General features: G+C 36.3%; 1 protein-coding gene across 9 annotated transcripts; it reads left to right on the top strand.

Annotated features, from left to right (window-relative positions):
• The first annotated feature begins 598 nt into the window (after nt 1–598).
• Nucleotides 599–15,563, top strand: LOC122019897 (potassium transporter 7-like). 9 transcript variants are annotated; one of them, XM_042577506.1, is made up of 12 exons: nt 599–804; nt 910–971; nt 1,100–1,164; nt 1,487–1,730; nt 1,826–2,074; nt 2,166–2,261; nt 9,966–10,036; nt 10,172–10,226; nt 10,326–10,378; nt 13,710–13,824; nt 13,908–14,162; nt 14,321–15,563. In XM_042577506.1, exons 2-12 carry the CDS (start codon nt 956–958, stop codon nt 15,466–15,468), a joined length of 2,367 nt encoding a protein of 788 aa, XP_042433440.1. In that variant the 5' UTR covers nt 599–804; nt 910–955; the 3' UTR covers nt 15,469–15,563. The 9 variants fall into 9 exon arrangements, with proteins under 9 accessions (XP_042433440.1, XP_042433435.1, XP_042433437.1 ...); XM_042577507.1 differs by having other exon boundaries at nt 600–804; nt 2,166–2,216; XM_042577501.1 differs by having other exon boundaries at nt 1,055–1,164; nt 9,966–10,226.
• The last annotated feature ends 3,678 nt before the right edge of the window (nt 15,564–19,241 follow it).

Raw genomic sequence — 19,241 nt, forward strand, 5'->3', positions numbered from 1 at the left:
CTTGTACGAAGCTATGGAAATTCAAGTGTGTTCTTCTCTTGCAACTTGTTGGTCATGTACCGATCGCCACTTGGCCCTCTTGAACTTTCTTTAATCTCTCCAACATTTTTTTTTAAAAAATTTGCTTTTAATTGTTTATTTCTTTTCAAGTAACCTTTCGGTAGCCATAATGGGAGATAAATATTGAATAAAGGTTAAGCTCTGCAAAAGTCTTAAAATTTTCAGAAAATATATTATATATATCAAAGTCAACTTGTAGAATCATTTACAAGTTATTATAATTATGCGTGCACATCATCACTCAGAGTCTCACTATCAAGTTATTATAAAATTAGAGCACAAATTAAAAGGACATAAATTATATAAATTAGTAAAAGAGTGTTTTTCGACCCAATAAAATATTTCCACGACTATAAAAGTAAATTAGGATTTTTTTTTTAAAAATATTATAAATAGAGATCGAACTATAAATATTTATATTCAGGTGACAATTTAAATTCACTGTTAAGCACGTATTGCAAATTTGACCGAATGAGTATATAAATTTAATTTAATTTAATTTACAGTGTCGTCACAGAAGAGTGCGCCAGTATTATGCGGCAAGTTTCGTCTCTTCCGAGTGACACACGAATAATAAAAAAAAGACAAGTGTGTCTTTCCTCGGCGTTGATCCTCCTTCAAGAGACCGAGATCAATCCCGTTGCCTCGGAGCTTTGGAGTAGAAAACAGCGGACCGCGACGGAGCAGCTTGGACGGGAATCCGTTCAGTCGTAAATGGATCCAGAAATGACCGACGACCAGGGGGTGAGACGCCTTGCTGTATTCTTCCGGCAATGTTTCGGTTTCAACGCTTAGGGTTCTTGAATAATGCTACTGCTTCTTCATTTTGCTATGCCGGTTTATGTGTAGATAGCATCTAGTTTTGGGGGGGTTTCTGCCTTCTTTTTCCCCGTAAATGTATGATCGGAAAGGTGAGACCTTGTCGACTTTGCTAGTTATCGGTTCAGTATCAGCTCTTTTTGTTCAGATGAATGAATACGATTTGAAAAACTAGGAGCGGAGTGAGTTTATCGCTGATGTAAGCTTCATCCTTGGTCAGAAATGGGAAGAGAGCTGGCATTCTCTGATACTTCTCTGTCTCTTCCGTGGCAGGTATCAACACAGGTATATGGGAGAGGTTGTTCTTCCACTGGTGCTTTCCTACTGAGACCGGTGGCAACCATCCTTTTAGATGATTCCTTAAGATTTATACCATTATCTATCCGGCAGTGCATTTATAAGAAAGAATTCCAATAGGAGTCTGCTGAATTATATGTATCTGTTTGTTTCAAATATTTATTTCCTAGCTGCAGCATGTTTGGTACTTTGTGCTGTGTTTATTAGTATTGTCCAGTGTTCACACAAATAGTTTCCATCGTGTTCTGATAAGCCTTCATGTTGTGTTTATCTGCTTCAATGAATTACTGATTATTGTTTCTTTTTGCAGTTTAATCGAAGGAGCTGCTCTAGACGATTTCTTCTTCTAGCCTATCAGAGTTTTGGAGTAGTGTATGGTGACTTGGCTACCTCTCCTATCTATGTATATACAAATTCATTTTTGGGAAGGTTAAACGATCATAGAGATGAGGAGACAGTATTGGGTGTATTTTCATTGATTTTCTGGACATTCACCCTAATTCCATTAATTAAATATGCTATCATAGTCTTGGGTGCTGATGATAATGGTGAAGGTGAGACTTCAGACTTCTGTTCTTTCTTTTTTTTTTTTTTCACCCTTACTGTCTTCTCCCTCTTCTAGAGTTCATAATCATGGAATTGCTCACAGGTGGTCCTTTTGCTTTGTACTCCTTGCTCTGCAGACATGCAAAGATTAGTTTACTTCCTAACCAGCAAGCAGTTGATGAGGAGCTTTCAACATACTATAGGACTGGATACATTCCTCAGAATAGTATTTATTCCCCCCTAAAAAGGTTTTTGGAAAATCACAGAAACTTACACACATGTTTACTTGTCAGCGTTCTTTTTGGTGCATGCATGGTGATAGGAGATGGGGTTCTAACACCAGCAATTTCTGGTACACTACCACACTAATACACTTTTTTTGTCTAAAACAAATTATTCGTTCTCTCTATTCTCACTGTAGACTATTGGATTTCTAATTGCAGTTCGGTCATCAATTTCTGGTTTGCAAGTTAAAGCCGAGGAATTACTTGATGGTATGGTCTGGCTATTTGTGGCATCTTCAATAATCACTGAAAAATGTCAGCTATTTTTTTCCCTTTTCGATTTTTGTGTTCAAAATTTAAATCTCATTTAACACTGCAAGCTACCCTACATTATGTGTTCCATTACAATTCTTAGTACCTACCTACTTGAAGAGAAATAGGAAAAGAAATTAGGCGTGATTGAAAGGTTGGTTACTTTTGCAGATAACTAAGTTTTCTATCTTGCTAATTCTGTAGGAGTAGCGGAGGCCGGTAAGAGGGGGTGAATTGCTGTAGACAAGAAATAAAACTACCCTCCTCGGATTTCAACTTAGAACAAATGCAGTAGTAAAATAATAAAGGCAGAAAATAAAAACAGAAAATAAAAAGAGACTCAACAATTAACCTGGTTACAACCAAGGAGGTTGTTAATCCAGGGCAGTGAAAAGCGCACTAAGAAAATTCTCCTTTGCTGAAGGCGGAGAAGCCTTTTACACTCTAATGGCTCAGAACTACTGCTAGGAAATGATTACAGAGTTGAATGTAGAAGTTGTTGTTCATTTCCTAGCTCCAGGGGCCTTTATATAGCTCCTGGAAAGTCTATCCCGAGGGTCCAAGGCGCCTCCAACAAGGTTCAAGGCGCCTCCAGCTCGGTCAGCGGATAAAACTTTATCCGCAACACAAACGGTCAAAACTGACCTGTTGAAGGCGCCTTCAAGCTGGAGGCGCCTCCAAGCTGGCAGCTCATTTTCCAGCCTGGTTTCTTCAGCTTCCGACGCTCCGTTCTTTTGGGTGATTACGACCAACCAGAATAGGGCTCACCCGAACCCAATTCCCGGCCTTCCGTCCCGGCTTAACGTCCCTCGAACGCCGCGCACGCTCTTCACGCCCACCGGAGTACTCTTCCGCAGCTCTCTAGTCCTTCGGTCGCACCGAGCCCGTCGGCTCCCTTCCCGTGCCGTCCTTCTCGCTAGCTGCGTCTTCCGCTCGACTTCCTGTGTTCCTAAGCTCCTGCACACTCAGACACAGGGATCAAATACAGCAGGACCTAACCAACTTGGTTGATCACATCAAAACTACCACGGGGTCCAACAATCTCCCCCTTTTTGATGTGCATCAACCCAAGTTCAAGTTAGGGTTAAAATAGACATAAATAGTAATTTAAAGAAAAATTACTAAACTAGCATAATTTTTGCAATTAGTAAAATTGCAACACTTTTTATAGAAACATAAAAAATTTTAAAAATTTTAACTCTCCCTAAACTTGTACTTTTCTCTTCCCCTTTGATCACAGCAAAAACGGGGTCCTAATTAGAGAGAACTTTTCAAAACAAATTCTAAGTAAATGAATTTTCAAACAGAACTTTCCAGAAAAAATATTTCTACCCAAAATGAAGTTTTTGAAAAAAAAATTCTAAGTTAAAATACTTTTTGAATTTTTTTTTAAAAAAAATTCTAAGGATTTTCAAAAAAAATTTCAAGTCGATTAAATCTTTAGAATTTTTCCAGGAAAAAAAAATATTTCTATAAATGAATTTATAAACAAAATTTTCAAAAATGTTTGATTAAACTTTCAAAGCATTATTTAATTCTAATTTTTAAATGTTTTTTCAGAAGGTTAATTAAACCTTTCATTTTAGTATTTCAACTTCCAGGTCGTGGCAAGGTACTAGGCCTTCTTGGTTATTGGAGCAACAACCACTTCCTTGACAAAGTTTTATAAAGAAATTTACTGTTTAATTTTCTTCTCTGAAAGCTCTAAGTCTAACATTTCAACTAAGATCAAATATTATGATTTTTAAATTTCCATTTTAACTTCTCATAAGTTCTTAATTCACAGTTTTTTAGAATTATGGCAAAAAATATTGAGCATGCAAAAAATTGTACATTTTCTATTGTTAGTTTGTCAAAATCTTTTAATTGACAAATTGTGTCTTTTAACTCAATATTCTTTAATAGTTTTTCAATTTTTAATTTAAAATATTCTTTCGACGAAATAATTTGTAATTCACGAAAACCTTTTGGCAATATTTCAATTGAAGCAATTAATTTGCCAAGAGGTGGAGACCATACCTGACTTACCTTGTCGGCAGTTGATTCTCCCCCTGTTGAGTTGTTTTCGTCTTCTGATGTTTCTCCCCCTTCATCGATGCTCATTTGTGATGAGCATTCTAGGTCTTCAAGTTGGAGTTTGGTTACTGGTTCTGTCTCGGCACTTACCTCAGTTTCAGACTCTTCTGACGTTGGATCAGTGTCCATCGAGGAGTTGGATTCAACTTCAATTTGTTCTTCGTGGAGTTTTAAGAACTTTTCCCAAAGTTCTTTTGCGCTCTTGTACTTTCCGACTTTGTCGAGATCTTCATTTGGTATTGTGGTTAGAAGATGAAATTCAACCCGTGCATTTGCCATAAACTCGTCACGTTGCTTCTCGTTCCAGAGGTATTTCTCGAGCTCTTCTCCGTTTGCTTTCTTTGGTGCTTCATAACCAGATTTCATTATTAAATAAATAGAAAAATCAGAGTTAAGGTATACCTCCTTCTTTTGCTTCCATGAAGCAAACTCTCCCTCGAATGCAAGTGGGTAGTCACTGTCTCAGGCCATCGTTTTGATCGTTGTGCGTCAGTCGGCGGTTAGTCCTTCTGAGCGGTCTGGCTCTGATACCAATTGTAGGAGCAGCGGAGGCCGACAAGAGGGGGGTGAATTGCTGTAGACAAGAAATAAAACTACCTCCTCGGATTTCAACTTAGAACAAATGCAGTAGTAAAATAATAAAGGCAGAAAATAAAAACAGAAGATAAAAAGAGACTCAGCAATTAACCTGGTTACAACCAAGGAGGTTGTTAATCCAGGGCAGTGAAAAGCGCACTAAGAAAATTCTCCTTTGCTGAAGGCAGCGAAGCCTTTTACTCTAATGGCTCAGAATTACTTCTAGGAAATGATTACAGAGTTGAATGTAGAAGTTGTTGTTCATTTCCTAGCTCCAGGGGCCTTTATATAGCTCCTGGAAAGTCTATCCCGAGGGTCTAAGGCGCCTCCAACAAGGTTCAAGGCGCCTTCAGCTCGGTTAGCCAATACAACTTTATCCGCAACGCAAACGGTCAAAACTGACCTGTTGAAGGCGCCCTTCAACAAGGTTGAAGGCCTGTTGAAGGCGCCTTCAAGCTGGAGGCGCCTCCAAGCCTGCTGGAGGTGCCTCCAAGCTGGCAGCTCATTTTCCAGCCTGGTTTCTTCAGCTTCCGACGCTCCGTTCTGTTGGGCGATTGCGGCCAACCAGAATAGGGCTCACCCCGAACCCAATTCCCGGCCTTCTCCTCGAGCAGCCTTCCGTCCCGGCTTAATGTCCCTCGAATGCCGCGCACGCTCTTCACGCCCACCGGAGTACTCTTCCGCAGCTCTCTTGTCCTTCGGACGCACCGAGCCCGTCGGCTCCCTTCCCGTGCCGTCCTTCTCGCTAGCTGCGTCTTCCGCTCGACTTCCTGTGTTCCTAAGCTCCTGCACACTCAGACAGCAGGATCTAACCAACTTGGTTGATCACATCAAAACTACCACGGGGTCCAACAAATTCTACTTCCCCAACTGCTGGATCTGCCACTTATTGCTTGTCCTCCCTTTGTATATTAGAAGTAAAGTGATACAATTTCATGGTAAAGGATAGCATAGGGCATGGAAAATGCAAATTTATGATGTGATTAGAAAGTTCCTAGTCAATGATATGTTAGTTTTTAGTAAACTTTGAAGAGATAAACAATTGGTGGTATGAAAAACTACAATGGGAAGCATTGTTATTGCAAATTCAAAAGAAAAAGTGGGAGATGAAGGAAAAGTGGTGGGATTCATATCGTTTTTTTTCCCTTTGAAACTAATTCTCCACTAGTGGTAGATAGTTGAAAAATCATATAAAGGAATACCTTCACTTCTCATTCATGGCAAAAAATTGGAAAGAAAATAATTAACGTAACTTTCATTTTCTATCCTTCAGCTAAACAAGCAGATAAACAAGAAGAGGAAAAATTAATTATTTTTCCTTCAGTCCAATTTTCAATAATTTTATTTTTTCTATTTTCACTTCTCCATCCTTTCATATAAATATAGTGTGAGAGTAGGGGTTAGTAGCTTCTGAAACTCTAATCAAGTTTAGATTATGTTAAAATTTATTAGCTAATCACTTATTCCAAACACTTAGGTTGTGTTTAGTTGGGGGTTATCTTTGATAACCTTGGTTATCCATCCAAAGTTTTCGGAAAACCTCGGAAAAGTGAGGTTTTTCTTGATTCCGGAGTTGGCCAAATTTTTTGGCCAAAAATATCCTCCAATATTTACACTTTTGGACAAAAATACCCCTAATATTTTTATAACAAAAATTTAATTTTAAATTATAAAAACTAAATAAAAAATAAAACATGATATTTTATTTAAAAAATAAAGTTATATATATATATATATATATATATATATAGAGAGAGAGAGAGAGAGAGAGAGAGAGAGAGAGAGAGAGGAAAGTTTAAAAAAATACTAAAAAAATGTAAAGTTCAAAAAGAAAAATGACAATCGAGAGTAATACAATAAAATATGAAATTAAGTTATACATTAAACCTCTAAACAAACAAGTTTTTGTTGCATTATCTAGGTTAAACCAAACAACATTAAATTATGTTTTGTTCTTCATAACCTTGGTTATATGATTACCTGGTAATCATATAACCAAGGTTATACATGATGACTTGAACCAAACACACCCTTAAAGTATTAGAAAAAAGCTATACATATGTATTTTCTTAATGCTACTTCACTTGTGGATGAGTAAACTTCATTTCAATGATTCACACCTAGGAATTGATGGGATTTTTTTAAACACATAGTAGGATTTTAATCTAAACCTCTTATTTGACATCATATAGTAATTAAGACAAGTAAAATAATATATTATCTTTCAAAAAGGACATGCACATGCTGTTTTCAGCTTGATATAGAAAATTAATTCTATCTAAATAATTTTTTTCCTTCAAAAAAGCATAGGCATAAGAATAGGAATGTCTTAAACTAATTAGATTTTGTATTTTAGCTAACACTCCCCTTTATTTGTGCCCAATTTATTATATAAATAAGAGAAACTCTCATAAGCAAAACATAAACAAGACAAATAATAATAATAATAAAGGAGAAATTTATTCTACAACAGAAAAGTTAGAAGTATCTGTTGATGTGACAAAGTTGCGCTACAATAGTCAAATGAACTAGAGGTTATAGTGGATTCGAGTTGATTGAGGTAATCGTTGGTAGACTAAGCAGAAGTGATCCAGAATACTATGGTAGATCCAACTAATTGATATGAGAACAATAACTGGAGTTGGAGGAGATTGAAGGCTATAAAAGGAGAACCAAGGGAGCGTTTGAAGGATAACGAAATACTAATTGTCCTAATATATTAAACCTTTCTCTTGTATTCCATGTAGCCTTTCTCTAAGCTCTCATTATAAAGCTTGTTGTAAGAGGTTTCTTCTTCTCTGGAATTACCCGCTAAGGAGAAAGATAGTGGATTTTCAGGAGTGACTCACTAACGAGTCTTAGGTCATGGAGTAGGAATGACGAGTTACATGCTTCACTAGTGATTGATATGATTTTAATTCTTAAAATTTTAGCTGCTTAACTTTGTTTGTATGATCTTGCTAAGGCATTAGCAAGAGTATAAGAAGTTTAATTTACAGGTTAATCGCTATTTGCCCCCCTCTAATTATCCAACCATCTAACACAATGATCTTAATAAGCCTTACACCTTCCAAGGCAATAGGCTAAAGAGGCTCAATGCCTCTCTGAGGTAAGATGCAAGGACATGTCCTTCTATCTTTCAAGGTAAGAGTCTTGTGATACAATGCCAGGGGTAATTCATACTAATATTTTTTGAGTTCTCAAAAGCACTCTTTCTCTCCCTGTGGAGTGTCTCTGATGCAATACATAAAATTGTATTGTAGAAAAACTTGCTTTGCACATCTCAAGTAGTAGTCGAAGTCTTCAGCTCATGTGGCTTGATATAGTTGTCATGATAGTACCTCAAGGCACAATCCAAATTAATAGGGAGAAAGGGATCTCCCTGCCTCAAGCCACTCCCTCCTCTAAAAAAATCCATAAAGTCCTCCATTGATGGATATTTAGAAGTTGGTTGTGGTCACACATTCTATGATCGAGGCCACAAATTGGGATGGGAAACCAAATCCAATGAGAGCATCTTGAAGGAAATCCCATTATAAAAATATACTTTGTTATAAAAATTAAATAAACCTAACATTTTTTATTTTAAAATAACAATTTCTAAACTAAATTCTATTGCATCATCCTCATTATATGTTTTGACAGTAAGGAGCTTGTTTGACAAACATTGAGACACCCCAATTCAGATCAAACCCACCACCCCTACATTATCATTGACAAATCCACCAAACATGCTGAATAGGATGTCGTATAGTGTTTAGTGTTGTTGTAGGTGGATAAAAAGGGTTGGGCTATTGTTGGATGTCATTTTTTTTTATATATATACTAGGTATCCAGATCTTACAACCAGACTAATCCTGGGGTAGACGTTCCGGCCTCACATTCTGTCCACCGAGTAAATTGGGAAAACGAGTTGGCCTACAGCTTGGTGGCCTAGCACACTAGGTTTTCAAGCACTGCAAGTGTCCAAAAATGTGCTACTGGAGAATTGAACCCTCAACGCCGATGTATCCGTCATGCCTCTTGCCAACTTGTCGTGTCCTAGTGGGCAATTGTTGGATGTCCTTGTTGCTTATGTGGGTTGTTGAAGGACATTGAAGAGCTTGATTTAAAGGGAGCATATGGTGGACGCAAGCTTCTCCAAAGGTGACATGCAGGATGGATTTGAGAATTGTTTAAGGGAACAAGAAATACAATGTCCGTGTACAGTCATTATTATTACAAGCAGAGGGAAACTTGGTTATTGGGTGATAAAAAGGCAGATGTGCTATTGATGAGAAAATGCATCTACACATTTGTGCGTAGGGTGAGGGAGAAGAAGGACGAAATGCTACTTTCCAATGAGAAATCTTTCAGTGGGAGGCAAAGATTTGACACAGCGACATTTTGCATGTGAGGAAGAAGGGTATAATTTTGTGCTACTTATGGGAAGGGAGGAATCACATTTGTGAGGGAGCGAGGCCTTTATTAACCAATAAATCCTAACTATAGTCCTATCTTAACTGAACTTGTTCAAGCTGGTTCAACACTGGTTGAGGCTTAATACCATCAGTCAAATTTGATTCAAGCTTAGTTTGAGCCCAATGCAAACTCAAGTCAATCTACAATTGTGTAACCCTTAAGAACCTGACCCCCAATTGAAGCCAAATCAGGCCCAATTATCCCTAAGCACACTGGCTCTGTCAATTCAGCCCCAATTATACCCCACTTACAGCTGACTACGCTAATTAAATATTTGAATATAACATCTCAAGTTTTCAAACCACTTCTAATACAGTATCTTTTAATTTACCTCCAATTGTGTTAGGTAATGTTTTCTTTTGTCTCCCTCTATTCATGACACCAATTATTAATAATTAATTCTATTGAAGAAAACATCACCATGTTCTTGTGAATGATAGTCATCATTTGTGGCTTTGGAGTGATTACTAGTACTAACACCTACAAAATTTCATGCTTTGATAGTGTCACATTGAAGCTATTGACTTCAAAGTTTAGTTCCTAGAGCTATTATTCTTTTGTTTAAAAGTTTTTATTCGTCTTCTAATCGCACAGGTGAGGTGGTATTCATTTCTTGCATTGTGCTGGTTAGCCTTTTTGCCTTGCAGCACAAGGGAACCCAGAGGGTAGCCTTCTTATTTGCACCTATCGTCTTCCTTTGGCTCACATCCATAGCTGTTATTGGCTTATATAATACCTTTTATTGGAACACTAGAATATTATATGCTCTTTCTCCGCATTATATTGTCAAGTTTTTCCAGAGTACTGGGATAGACGGTTGGATTTCCCTTGGAGGAATAGTTCTTTCAGTTACAGGTTCATCTCAGATGAATATATATTTTTTTCTTTGCTGAATTGTGTTCTCCATGTATTTTTGTATGGGATGATATATGTCTTTTGTATATTGTTGTGCAGGTACTGAAGCTATGTTCGCAGATCTTGGTCACTTCAATACTGCATCTGTTAGGGTAAGTTGCCTGAGTAATCAAAAATAATGATCTGCTGGAATCCTTGTGTTGAGAGTAAGTATCTAGATAACGTTGGAAATGACAAACTGATGTCTGATATTTACTACTCATAATTTACTACTCATAGGATGCTAGGTTTCCATATAAATTTAGCTCTTTCTTTTGTTTCTCTTTGAGATGTGCCGTGGAGCAGATTCATCTATGGTTATCATTACAAATGGATTATGAAAAAGAACTTAAAAAAGGCAAACTTTGGTAAAGTTCATTCCAACCTTTGATGTTAAAGTAGTAAGAATTTTTTTTCCTTTTATGAGGTCCAACAATCTTTTATCTTCTCTATTGTCATTGTAAATTGAAAATCAACAATCATTGTGTTCAAGAGAGAATCATTTATGGTTTCTTTAGATTAAAATTTTTTTTGTTTTTGTTGGAAATTGAAAATTATATTAACCCTAAACTTGTACTATACATGGGATTCTAATCCCTTTTTATAGACTGAAAATACGAATTTTTCTTCATAAAATAATTGACCTTTTAAAACTGATCTAGAAACCTTAATGTGACTTTTATTAAAAAGTTTACAAAATCATGTTTTGCCACTCTCCTCCTCAAGTTGGTAAATAAGTGTTTATTATTCCTAACTTGGATACAATACTTTGAAAAATTATATGCAAGTTGTGCATGTGTAGATACATAAGGGGGGTACAAATCAACTTGTTATTTAGTTTCTTCCTCATGAAATGTTGTACTGGATTGTGGGTTATCACAATAAAGTCTCATTGGACCATCCCATTTAATCTTCAGGTCTTCTAAGATGATCATTTAACCAAAGTAGTCCACAAGCACCTCGAGTCATTACTCGGAATTCTGCTTCTACACTACATTGTGCCACTATATCTTGTTTGTTGCTCCTCCATTACCGGCAAGAAAGGTGCAACATCTATTGGCTGACCTTCTGTCAACCACTGACCCACATAATCACTATCTGTATATGCCTCTGGCACTACCGTAATACTAAATAAGTTACTTTCAAATGGGCTTCTTCTGGTTATACATGAATTGACTAATCAGACTTATCGCATATGCTATGTGTGGTCATATATGATACATTCCCTTATTTAATGTGGCATATTCCTCTGACATTCCAAGTTTATCTACTAGAGTACTTGTTAGCTAGCATAATGTCTTTCTTATTTCTTTAAGAAGATCCGTAATATATTTTTGTTGAGAGATAAAAATGCCTTAGAGTGCGTTGCCTCGATCCCAAGAAAGCATTTAAACCTTCCTAATACTTTGATTTCAAACTCTTTTTTCCAAACATTGACCCATAGGTTTTCTTTCCTTATCATCGTTTCCAATCATTATTATATCATCAATATACACTAAGAATGTTGTGACTTCCCTTGAAGAAAAGTGTTTAATAAACAATGTGATCCCCTTGGCTTTATGTGTACCTTGTGACAATTATAACTCTGGTAAATTTGTCAAACCATCCTGATTACTTAAGTTCAAATAAAGCTTTCTTCAATTTACAAATAGTATGAGCATCTAAATTATTTCTATATTCTAGTGGCACCACTATATAAACTTCTTCCTTAGTTTTCCATAGTGTTGTCAAACGGGTCAACTTGTGGCGGGGCGGGGTGGGCCGACCTGCCAAAAACCCGTCATATGGCAGGGCCCGCCATCCCGCCATCCTGACAAGTTGGGAAATCCCCAACCCAACCTAAGGCAAGTTGCGAGTTAGGTAGGCCAGCCTAGAGTTTGCCAAAAAAAAATAAATAATATATCGAAACGGTTAAAATTTTTAAGTTTGGATTATAGATTAGGCGTGTCAAATCTACAGGCCCATTGAGTTTTCCATTTTTGTTTTAACTTTACAAGAACTTTTTTTTCCTCAACCCGTAGCCAACCCGAGCTCACCACGGGCTGACCCGCGCGGGTCGGGGTCAGCCAGGTTGGCCCGCCGGGACCCGCTTTAAAATGGGTTGATAAAATCTTAGCCCAACCTGTTTAAATTATTTAGCAGGGCGGACCAACCCGACAATCCAACCCAAATTGATGGCTCTAGTTCTCTTTGCACAAATACATTCTTCATGTGAAATTGTTGTGACTCTTGACTATAATTAGTTGTCAATAATAGTAGAATTCTAACAATATTCAATTTTGCAACTAAAGCAAAAATATCTAGATAATCAATCCCAAGGTTTCAAGTATAGCCCTTAGCTACCAGCCTTGTTTTATACCTCTTTATTGATTGATTCACTCTATATTTCACTGTATAGACCTATTTACACCCTACAGGTAGATTTCTTTCTGTAAACTTTACTAATTTCTACATTTTATTTCTCTAATGTCTCCATTTCTTCATGGCTCGTTTCCATTTCTTATTGGATAATGCCTCAGATAAAGTGGTAGGGATGACAATAGCGTTCAGTTTAATCAAGGCTTTATGTGATGGTAAAAACTGTTGAAAAGATTAGAAGTTTGTAAGAGGATATAAAGATCGTTTTGCACATTCTCTAGTTCCTTTTCTAACAGCAATGAAAAGATTTTGATTCTCATCACCTACATGAAATTCAGTTTCATCTTACAGTGAAGAATTACAAATTGTTACCACATTCTCAAGATCTGAGTTGAATTCTTTGAATTGCATTAGTTCAAGGATAGTCATCTTCTTCCTTGAGTCTAAAACATTGATACCATGTTGAAAATTGTATTAGCTCCAAAATTATATAACACATGGGATTCTAACCCTTTTTATAGATTGTTAAGACGATTTATTCTTTATAAAATAGTATTTTTCTAATAAAAACCCTGAAAATTCTAACAGACTTTTCTAAACAAACTTATCCAAAAAAACCACTTTTATATAAAACTTAAATCATGTCTCCAGACTGTTTTTTTTCCTTACAAATACTGACTTGACAAACAACCTGGAGTCCTGCTATAAATTTTCTGCCTATTCATGTATTTGAATTTTACTCTCCCATTTGTTTTTAGAATACTACATGTTTTATTTCACATGAATTGAATAACTGCTGCATTCTTCCAAAATTTTGATGTAATTGGACGAATAAATTAAATCACTATCAACAAAAGATCTTTGATCTTTTCTTGTATCACTGGTCTAAGAGATTATTGTGGAGAAAATCTTCTTTGACCACATCCTAAATTATTTATGCAAGTTGCATTTGTTGGTGTTTATCCATGTCCAGTTGTAACTCCATCTATGCAGACTTTTGATACATTGAATAAAAGTTCTTGTTTACAAATGTTTGAATATCTGTGAAATATTTTCTATCTGGAATTTGTGGAAATATTTGTGCAGGTTGCCTTTCTCTTTGTCATATATCCATGTTTAGTGTTGCAATACATGGGGCAGGCAGCTTTTCTTTCTAAAAATATTTCCGACGTAACTTACAGCTTTTTTGAATCTATACCAGGTAAGTTTATGCAGTGATTGCTACTCTGCAATTTGCCTAAACATGAATATTTACAATCACATTTTTAATTCTTTTTCTTGCAGAACTAGTTTATTGGCCTGTTTTTGTTCTCTCCACTCTCGCTGCTATAGTTGCTAGTCAATCGGTTATCACTGCCACATTCTCCATTGTGAAACAGTGCCATTCATTGGGGTGCTTTCCTCGTGTCAAAATTGTACACACGTCAAAGTGGATCCGTGGCCAAGTATACATACCTGAAATCAATTGGATCCTTATGGTTCTTTGTCTCGCTGTGACACTCGGCCTTCGCGATACAACTGCTATAGGAAATGCTTATGGTAAGGTTGTCTAGTTCCATTGCTCAGTGTGATTTATTACAAATATGTCATTTGGCCAAGTGCATCTCTGAAAACATATATCTCTTTTCATTTGCAATTTCGATCTGAAGTTACTAGTTTCATAAATTGTGAAACAATAATTCTTAATGTCATTTCAGGTGTAGCAATCGTCACTGTCATGTTTGTGACCACATTGTTGATGACTTTGGTGATTGTTTTTGTGTGGCGAAAGAGAGTGATATTTGCACTATTCTTTCTCGCTTTTTTTGGGCTTATTGAGGTTGCCTATCTATCCTCTTCGCTCGTCAAGGTTCGGCAGGGAGGATGGGTGTCTTTTGTTCTCTCCTCAGTCTTTATGGTAGTTATGTATGTGTGGCACTATGGCACCTGCAAGAAATATCTCTTTGACCTACAGAACAAGGTGCCGATGAAATGGATTCTCACACTCGGTCCCAGCCTTGGTATTGTTCGTGTACCGGGAATTGGACTCATTTACACCCAGCTGGTTACAGATGTACCTCCTATCTTCTCCCATTTTGTGACCAACCTTCCTGCTTTCCATCAGGTTCTTGTATTTGTTTCTATCAAATCAGTACCCATTCCATATGTTCCACCGGGCGAACGCCACCTCATTGGACGTATCGGCCCCAGAATGTACAAAATGTACAGGTGCATCATAAGATATGGTTACAAAGATGTGCAGGATGATGGAGATAACTTTGAGAATCAACTGATATCGAGCATTGCCAAGTTCATTCAGATGGAAGCTCTGGAGTCATCCTCTGAGAGACTGGTTTCATCTCCAGAAGGAAGAATGGTCGTTGTACCAGCTACAAACACTTGTGGTATTGATTTGGTTATCGGAGATTCTAGCGAGAGTTCATGTTGCTCTACCTTCGTCACAAACGGAGAATCAACAATGCTGCAATCTATAGAGCCACTATATGAGGAGCAGGAATCCACCCAGTCAAGCAATCAGCGATCAGTCCAATTTGAGTTGTCTGGACAAGAAAATATCAATTCTGAGGTCAATTGTCGACGAGTCCAATTTGAGCTGCATGGACTAGAAAATACCAACTCTGAGGTCAAGGAAGAATTGGAGGCACTGTTGGGAGCTAAGCAAGCAGGTATTGCCTACATAGTTGGCCATTCTTATGTGAAGGCCATGAAGTCGTCATCGTTCTTAAAAAAGATAGTCATCGATTATGCCTACTCTTTCCTCCGTAAAAATTGCAGGGCTCCCACTGCCGCATTGAATATCCCTCACACAAGCCTCATTGAAGTGGGGATGATCTACTATGTTTAGGATGTTCTCCGTATAAAAGTTTAGTAAAATCCTTACTTTTGGGGAACAAATTAATGGAGAAGTTCTCTCAATGAAATCTTAGTTGCTAAGACTAATATGTTGTGTGGATAGTTTTTTGTGTTGCTAATGTAATTGTAAAAAGTTACTACCTCTTATGGTTTTGAGTTATAGAAGCTATTTCGATGTAGGATAAGATTGTGTATAATATATCCAATATGATTCAAGTTTTCTTAGGAATCATGCATCGATGGAAGCTTCGAGCTCATAGCACTGAGCCTGCCCTTTAATGTAATTGTAAAAACTTCCCTTATAGCTTTTGATGTACTTCTTCATGGTAATTATGCCTCACTTCTAGTTATCTTTGGTGTTTTGTTAGCAACTGTATACTTAAAATATGGATTTTTATTTCAAATAATAATTTTTGATTCATAGGTTGTTGCCCATCATCTTTGATGCTCATTTTTAAAGGGCTTCCTTGTATGGTTGATGACTATGATAGACTGAGCGATTTAAGGTAGATTGTTGGTTCGGTCTTTGTCATTGTCGTTGTCGGCTTCGACCATCTTGTCACGGTCATCTTGCAATGCTCTCCATTGAGCTTGGCCTCCATTCTGAGATCATGCGTCCAATTGGATTGTGTTGATACCGTTTGGTTGCCACTAATGGCTTGTGACTCCTTTGGGATCACAGGTGATGATCTCTTTGTCAAGTGTAGAGATGGTGTTTTAACTTGTGCTCACAAATCCCTATTCTATTAATCAACCATAATACATTTCTAGATTAGATAAAATGAATTTGATGATTATTTTGATCAATTGAACATAATCTTCCTTGAACAAATGTATTAAGTCGGTCTCAAGGCTATGGCGCGATAGTAATATTACACTTGAGGAGTTCATAGTACTTGTGATGCTATGTTATCCGCTATGATCCATATGTACTTGATGACTGGTGAAAAATTTTTTAGGATCAGATTGGTCTCCAAGATTAATCAGATAGTAAGAATTGAATACCAAGAAAAAATAATTCGAGACCCTTGTTAAGTGATAGGAGTAAAACCCATAACACAAAATCAGAATTAGCGAAAGAGTATGTTCACCATATTTTAAGTTTACAAATAAAAAAAAAAGGGTTTGTAAACTCACAGTGAACTGAATTCAAAGAGCTTACAATTGAATTAAAAAAGTTAAACTTTAAAAATCCTTCAGTTGAACCTTTTGTTGACCTTTTAAAAGAATCCTCTGATAACATTTTAGATGATCCTATTAATTTCCAACTTGATAATGACAAAGAGAAACTTAAGCATGATGATATTGGAATATAAGGCACTGATTTTAAAATTAATAACAATTTTAAGATTATTATTAACACATGTCCTTATGATTTTCAATCTCACTAATCAGAGTGTTAATTAGTTGTTTTATTTATTTATATTCACAATTATACTGAATTAATATTAGAGACACTCATTGACAAAAGGACAGTTCGATGTATGATTTTCTTGCAGTGTTGAGTCCCAGAGAAGCGTTGGACCTATGAGCCCAAATGAATTGAATTGAGGTAAATAATGTGAAAATATTGATATTTGATTTTAAGTTTGAAAAATATATGTGATATTCGAATTTGATTTGAAGTTCGAAAATATAAATAATTTTGACTTAATCTTGATTTAAAATAAAATTTGAGCTCGAGTTCGGTTCAAATTGTTTTGAATCTTAATTCGAGCAAATCGAACTACATTTCAAAAATGACTTATATTCTAGTTATTCAGACTTTAATTTGAGTATATTTAAATTAAAATTATGCACAAATAATTAGAGTTCTGTTTGACTTTGGCTCACAAGCGACTCGTGAACAATCAAATACAATATTATGAGTTCGAATTCAACTAAAAAAAATTATCGAACATATTCAAGTTTAGCTTGTATTCAATAGTTTCAAATATAAATCAAATATTTTTCAAGTCGATTTAAAAAACTCACGAACAGCTTGATTCGTTTGCATCCCTAGTCGGACTATATTTTTTTTTGATAATCTAAGTATTCAGCTCTATGAATTGACTATTCTTAGAAGTGATCGGCTCTACAGAAGTTTTTCACCAAGCATTAGGGAAAAATCGAAAGCACAAATGGCAGGCGGCCTAGCAGTCGATCATCCCAAAATTTTCATCTCAATGGAGTAAAATATCCTGTGGTGCACCACAGCTAGGAATAAAACCATGACTGCTTGTGAAACTATATGGGTGCCCTGTCACTGCATCGTAGTCCAAGACGGTCGGACCTCATTAACCCTAGAAATGAAATTGTATTAATTAGAAATCATTATATAGTACCCCTAATGGTAAATAATATGCCCCCGGGGCTACGGTGCAATGAAAGGGAGTCAATTGTCATCCAGACACCCGCGTTTCGATCCTCAACTATGGCGCATTTGCAGGGATTTTTCCTCCAAATGGGGTGCGCAATCACGGGATGCTAGGTTTTTGAGTTGCCCACTATGAGCACTTCTTTATTTACCCTGGTGGTCGGTGTCGCCCACTATGAGCACTTCCTGATTTACTCTGGTGGCCGGTGGAAAATTTTCTAGGGTCGGGCCGGTCACCCCAGGTTCGGTGTTATCTTGTTCATCATTTTTCCTAACGATAAATAATATTTTTCTATTAATGAATTCAAATTGTCTAATATTATCTAATTTTCATAATCAATTTATTTATTTATATTTTTGATAATCCATGTATCTAGCTCTCCCAATTAATTAATCCTAGAGGTGATCACCTCGACTTGACTATCGAGTTGGGTTTGAACCTTAGATGATTAAATAGCCTAATTGCTGCACCATAATCCCGGGTTTTTTTTAGTTGACACTAGGTATTTAGCTTTTCGAATCGACTTATCATAGGGGTGATCGAATCAGCCCCACGGATGTTTATGACTGGCCACCAGGGTAAATCGGGAAGCACTCATGAAGGCCCATTCAGACAGCCAACATTCTTAGGTCCGCTTCTCATTGGAGAAAAAATCTCTTGTAGCGCGTCGCAGCTGAGATTCAAACCTTAGATCCTTTGGTTATTTGTTGGAGGGTCTAACCATTTCAATATTGTCCCAAAGCCCAAGGTTTTTATAATTAATTCATAGCGAAATTGATTATAATGTCTATTTATTTAATTTATCAACATTAACCATCATATTCATATTAATTTTCAACATTATAGAAAAATCAACATTTTACTAAACCGCATAAGTAAGTTTCGATATTACCTAGTAAGTTTTAGTATATTATCTATATTACATACCCAACTTTTATAATAGTCAAATCATGTAATATATTCCCAAAATACCCTTACTCTTTCTTTACAGGTCCATCACTTAGTTTCAGATAAACTAGTTAATAAATTTAAAGAACTCGAAATCACTTCAAACTTCAAAAAAAAATCAATGTACTCTTGAAAATCTTTTTAATGTATTTATTTCCACAAATCGATAGTGTAAATTGAGAGCAATGGATTTTTAATCTTACAAAGGTTTAATAAAATTTATCACAAACTAATTATAAGGTCTAGGACAATGATACTCGCTAACCAACACCACTAATGAGTTTTTAAAAGTCCTCTTAACAAAAAAATATCAAACTTTTAATTTTTTGAATGGTGTAGGTTCATCAGTTAGTTTTGTCCAAAATTGATTGATAGATTTAGAGAACTCTGAATTATTTCAAATTAAAATCAATGTACTCCCGAGAGTCTTCTCAATATGCATGCCCTCGTATTTAAATTC

This window comes from Zingiber officinale, chromosome 9A (assembly GCF_018446385.1).
Source record: "Zingiber officinale cultivar Zhangliang chromosome 9A, Zo_v1.1, whole genome shotgun sequence".
Taxonomy (NCBI): Eukaryota; Viridiplantae; Streptophyta; class Magnoliopsida; order Zingiberales; family Zingiberaceae; genus Zingiber; species Zingiber officinale.

Coding starts and splice junctions, on each gene's coding strand:
- LOC122019897 (XM_042577499.1), top strand. Junction 10,227..10,325: donor AATAGTTCTTTCAGTTACAG/GTTCATCTCAGA, acceptor ATTGTTGTGCAG/GTACTGAAGCTATGTTCGCA. Junction 10,379..13,709: donor TCAATACTGCATCTGTTAGG/GTAAGTTGCCTG, acceptor ATATTTGTGCAG/GTTGCCTTTCTCTTTGTCAT.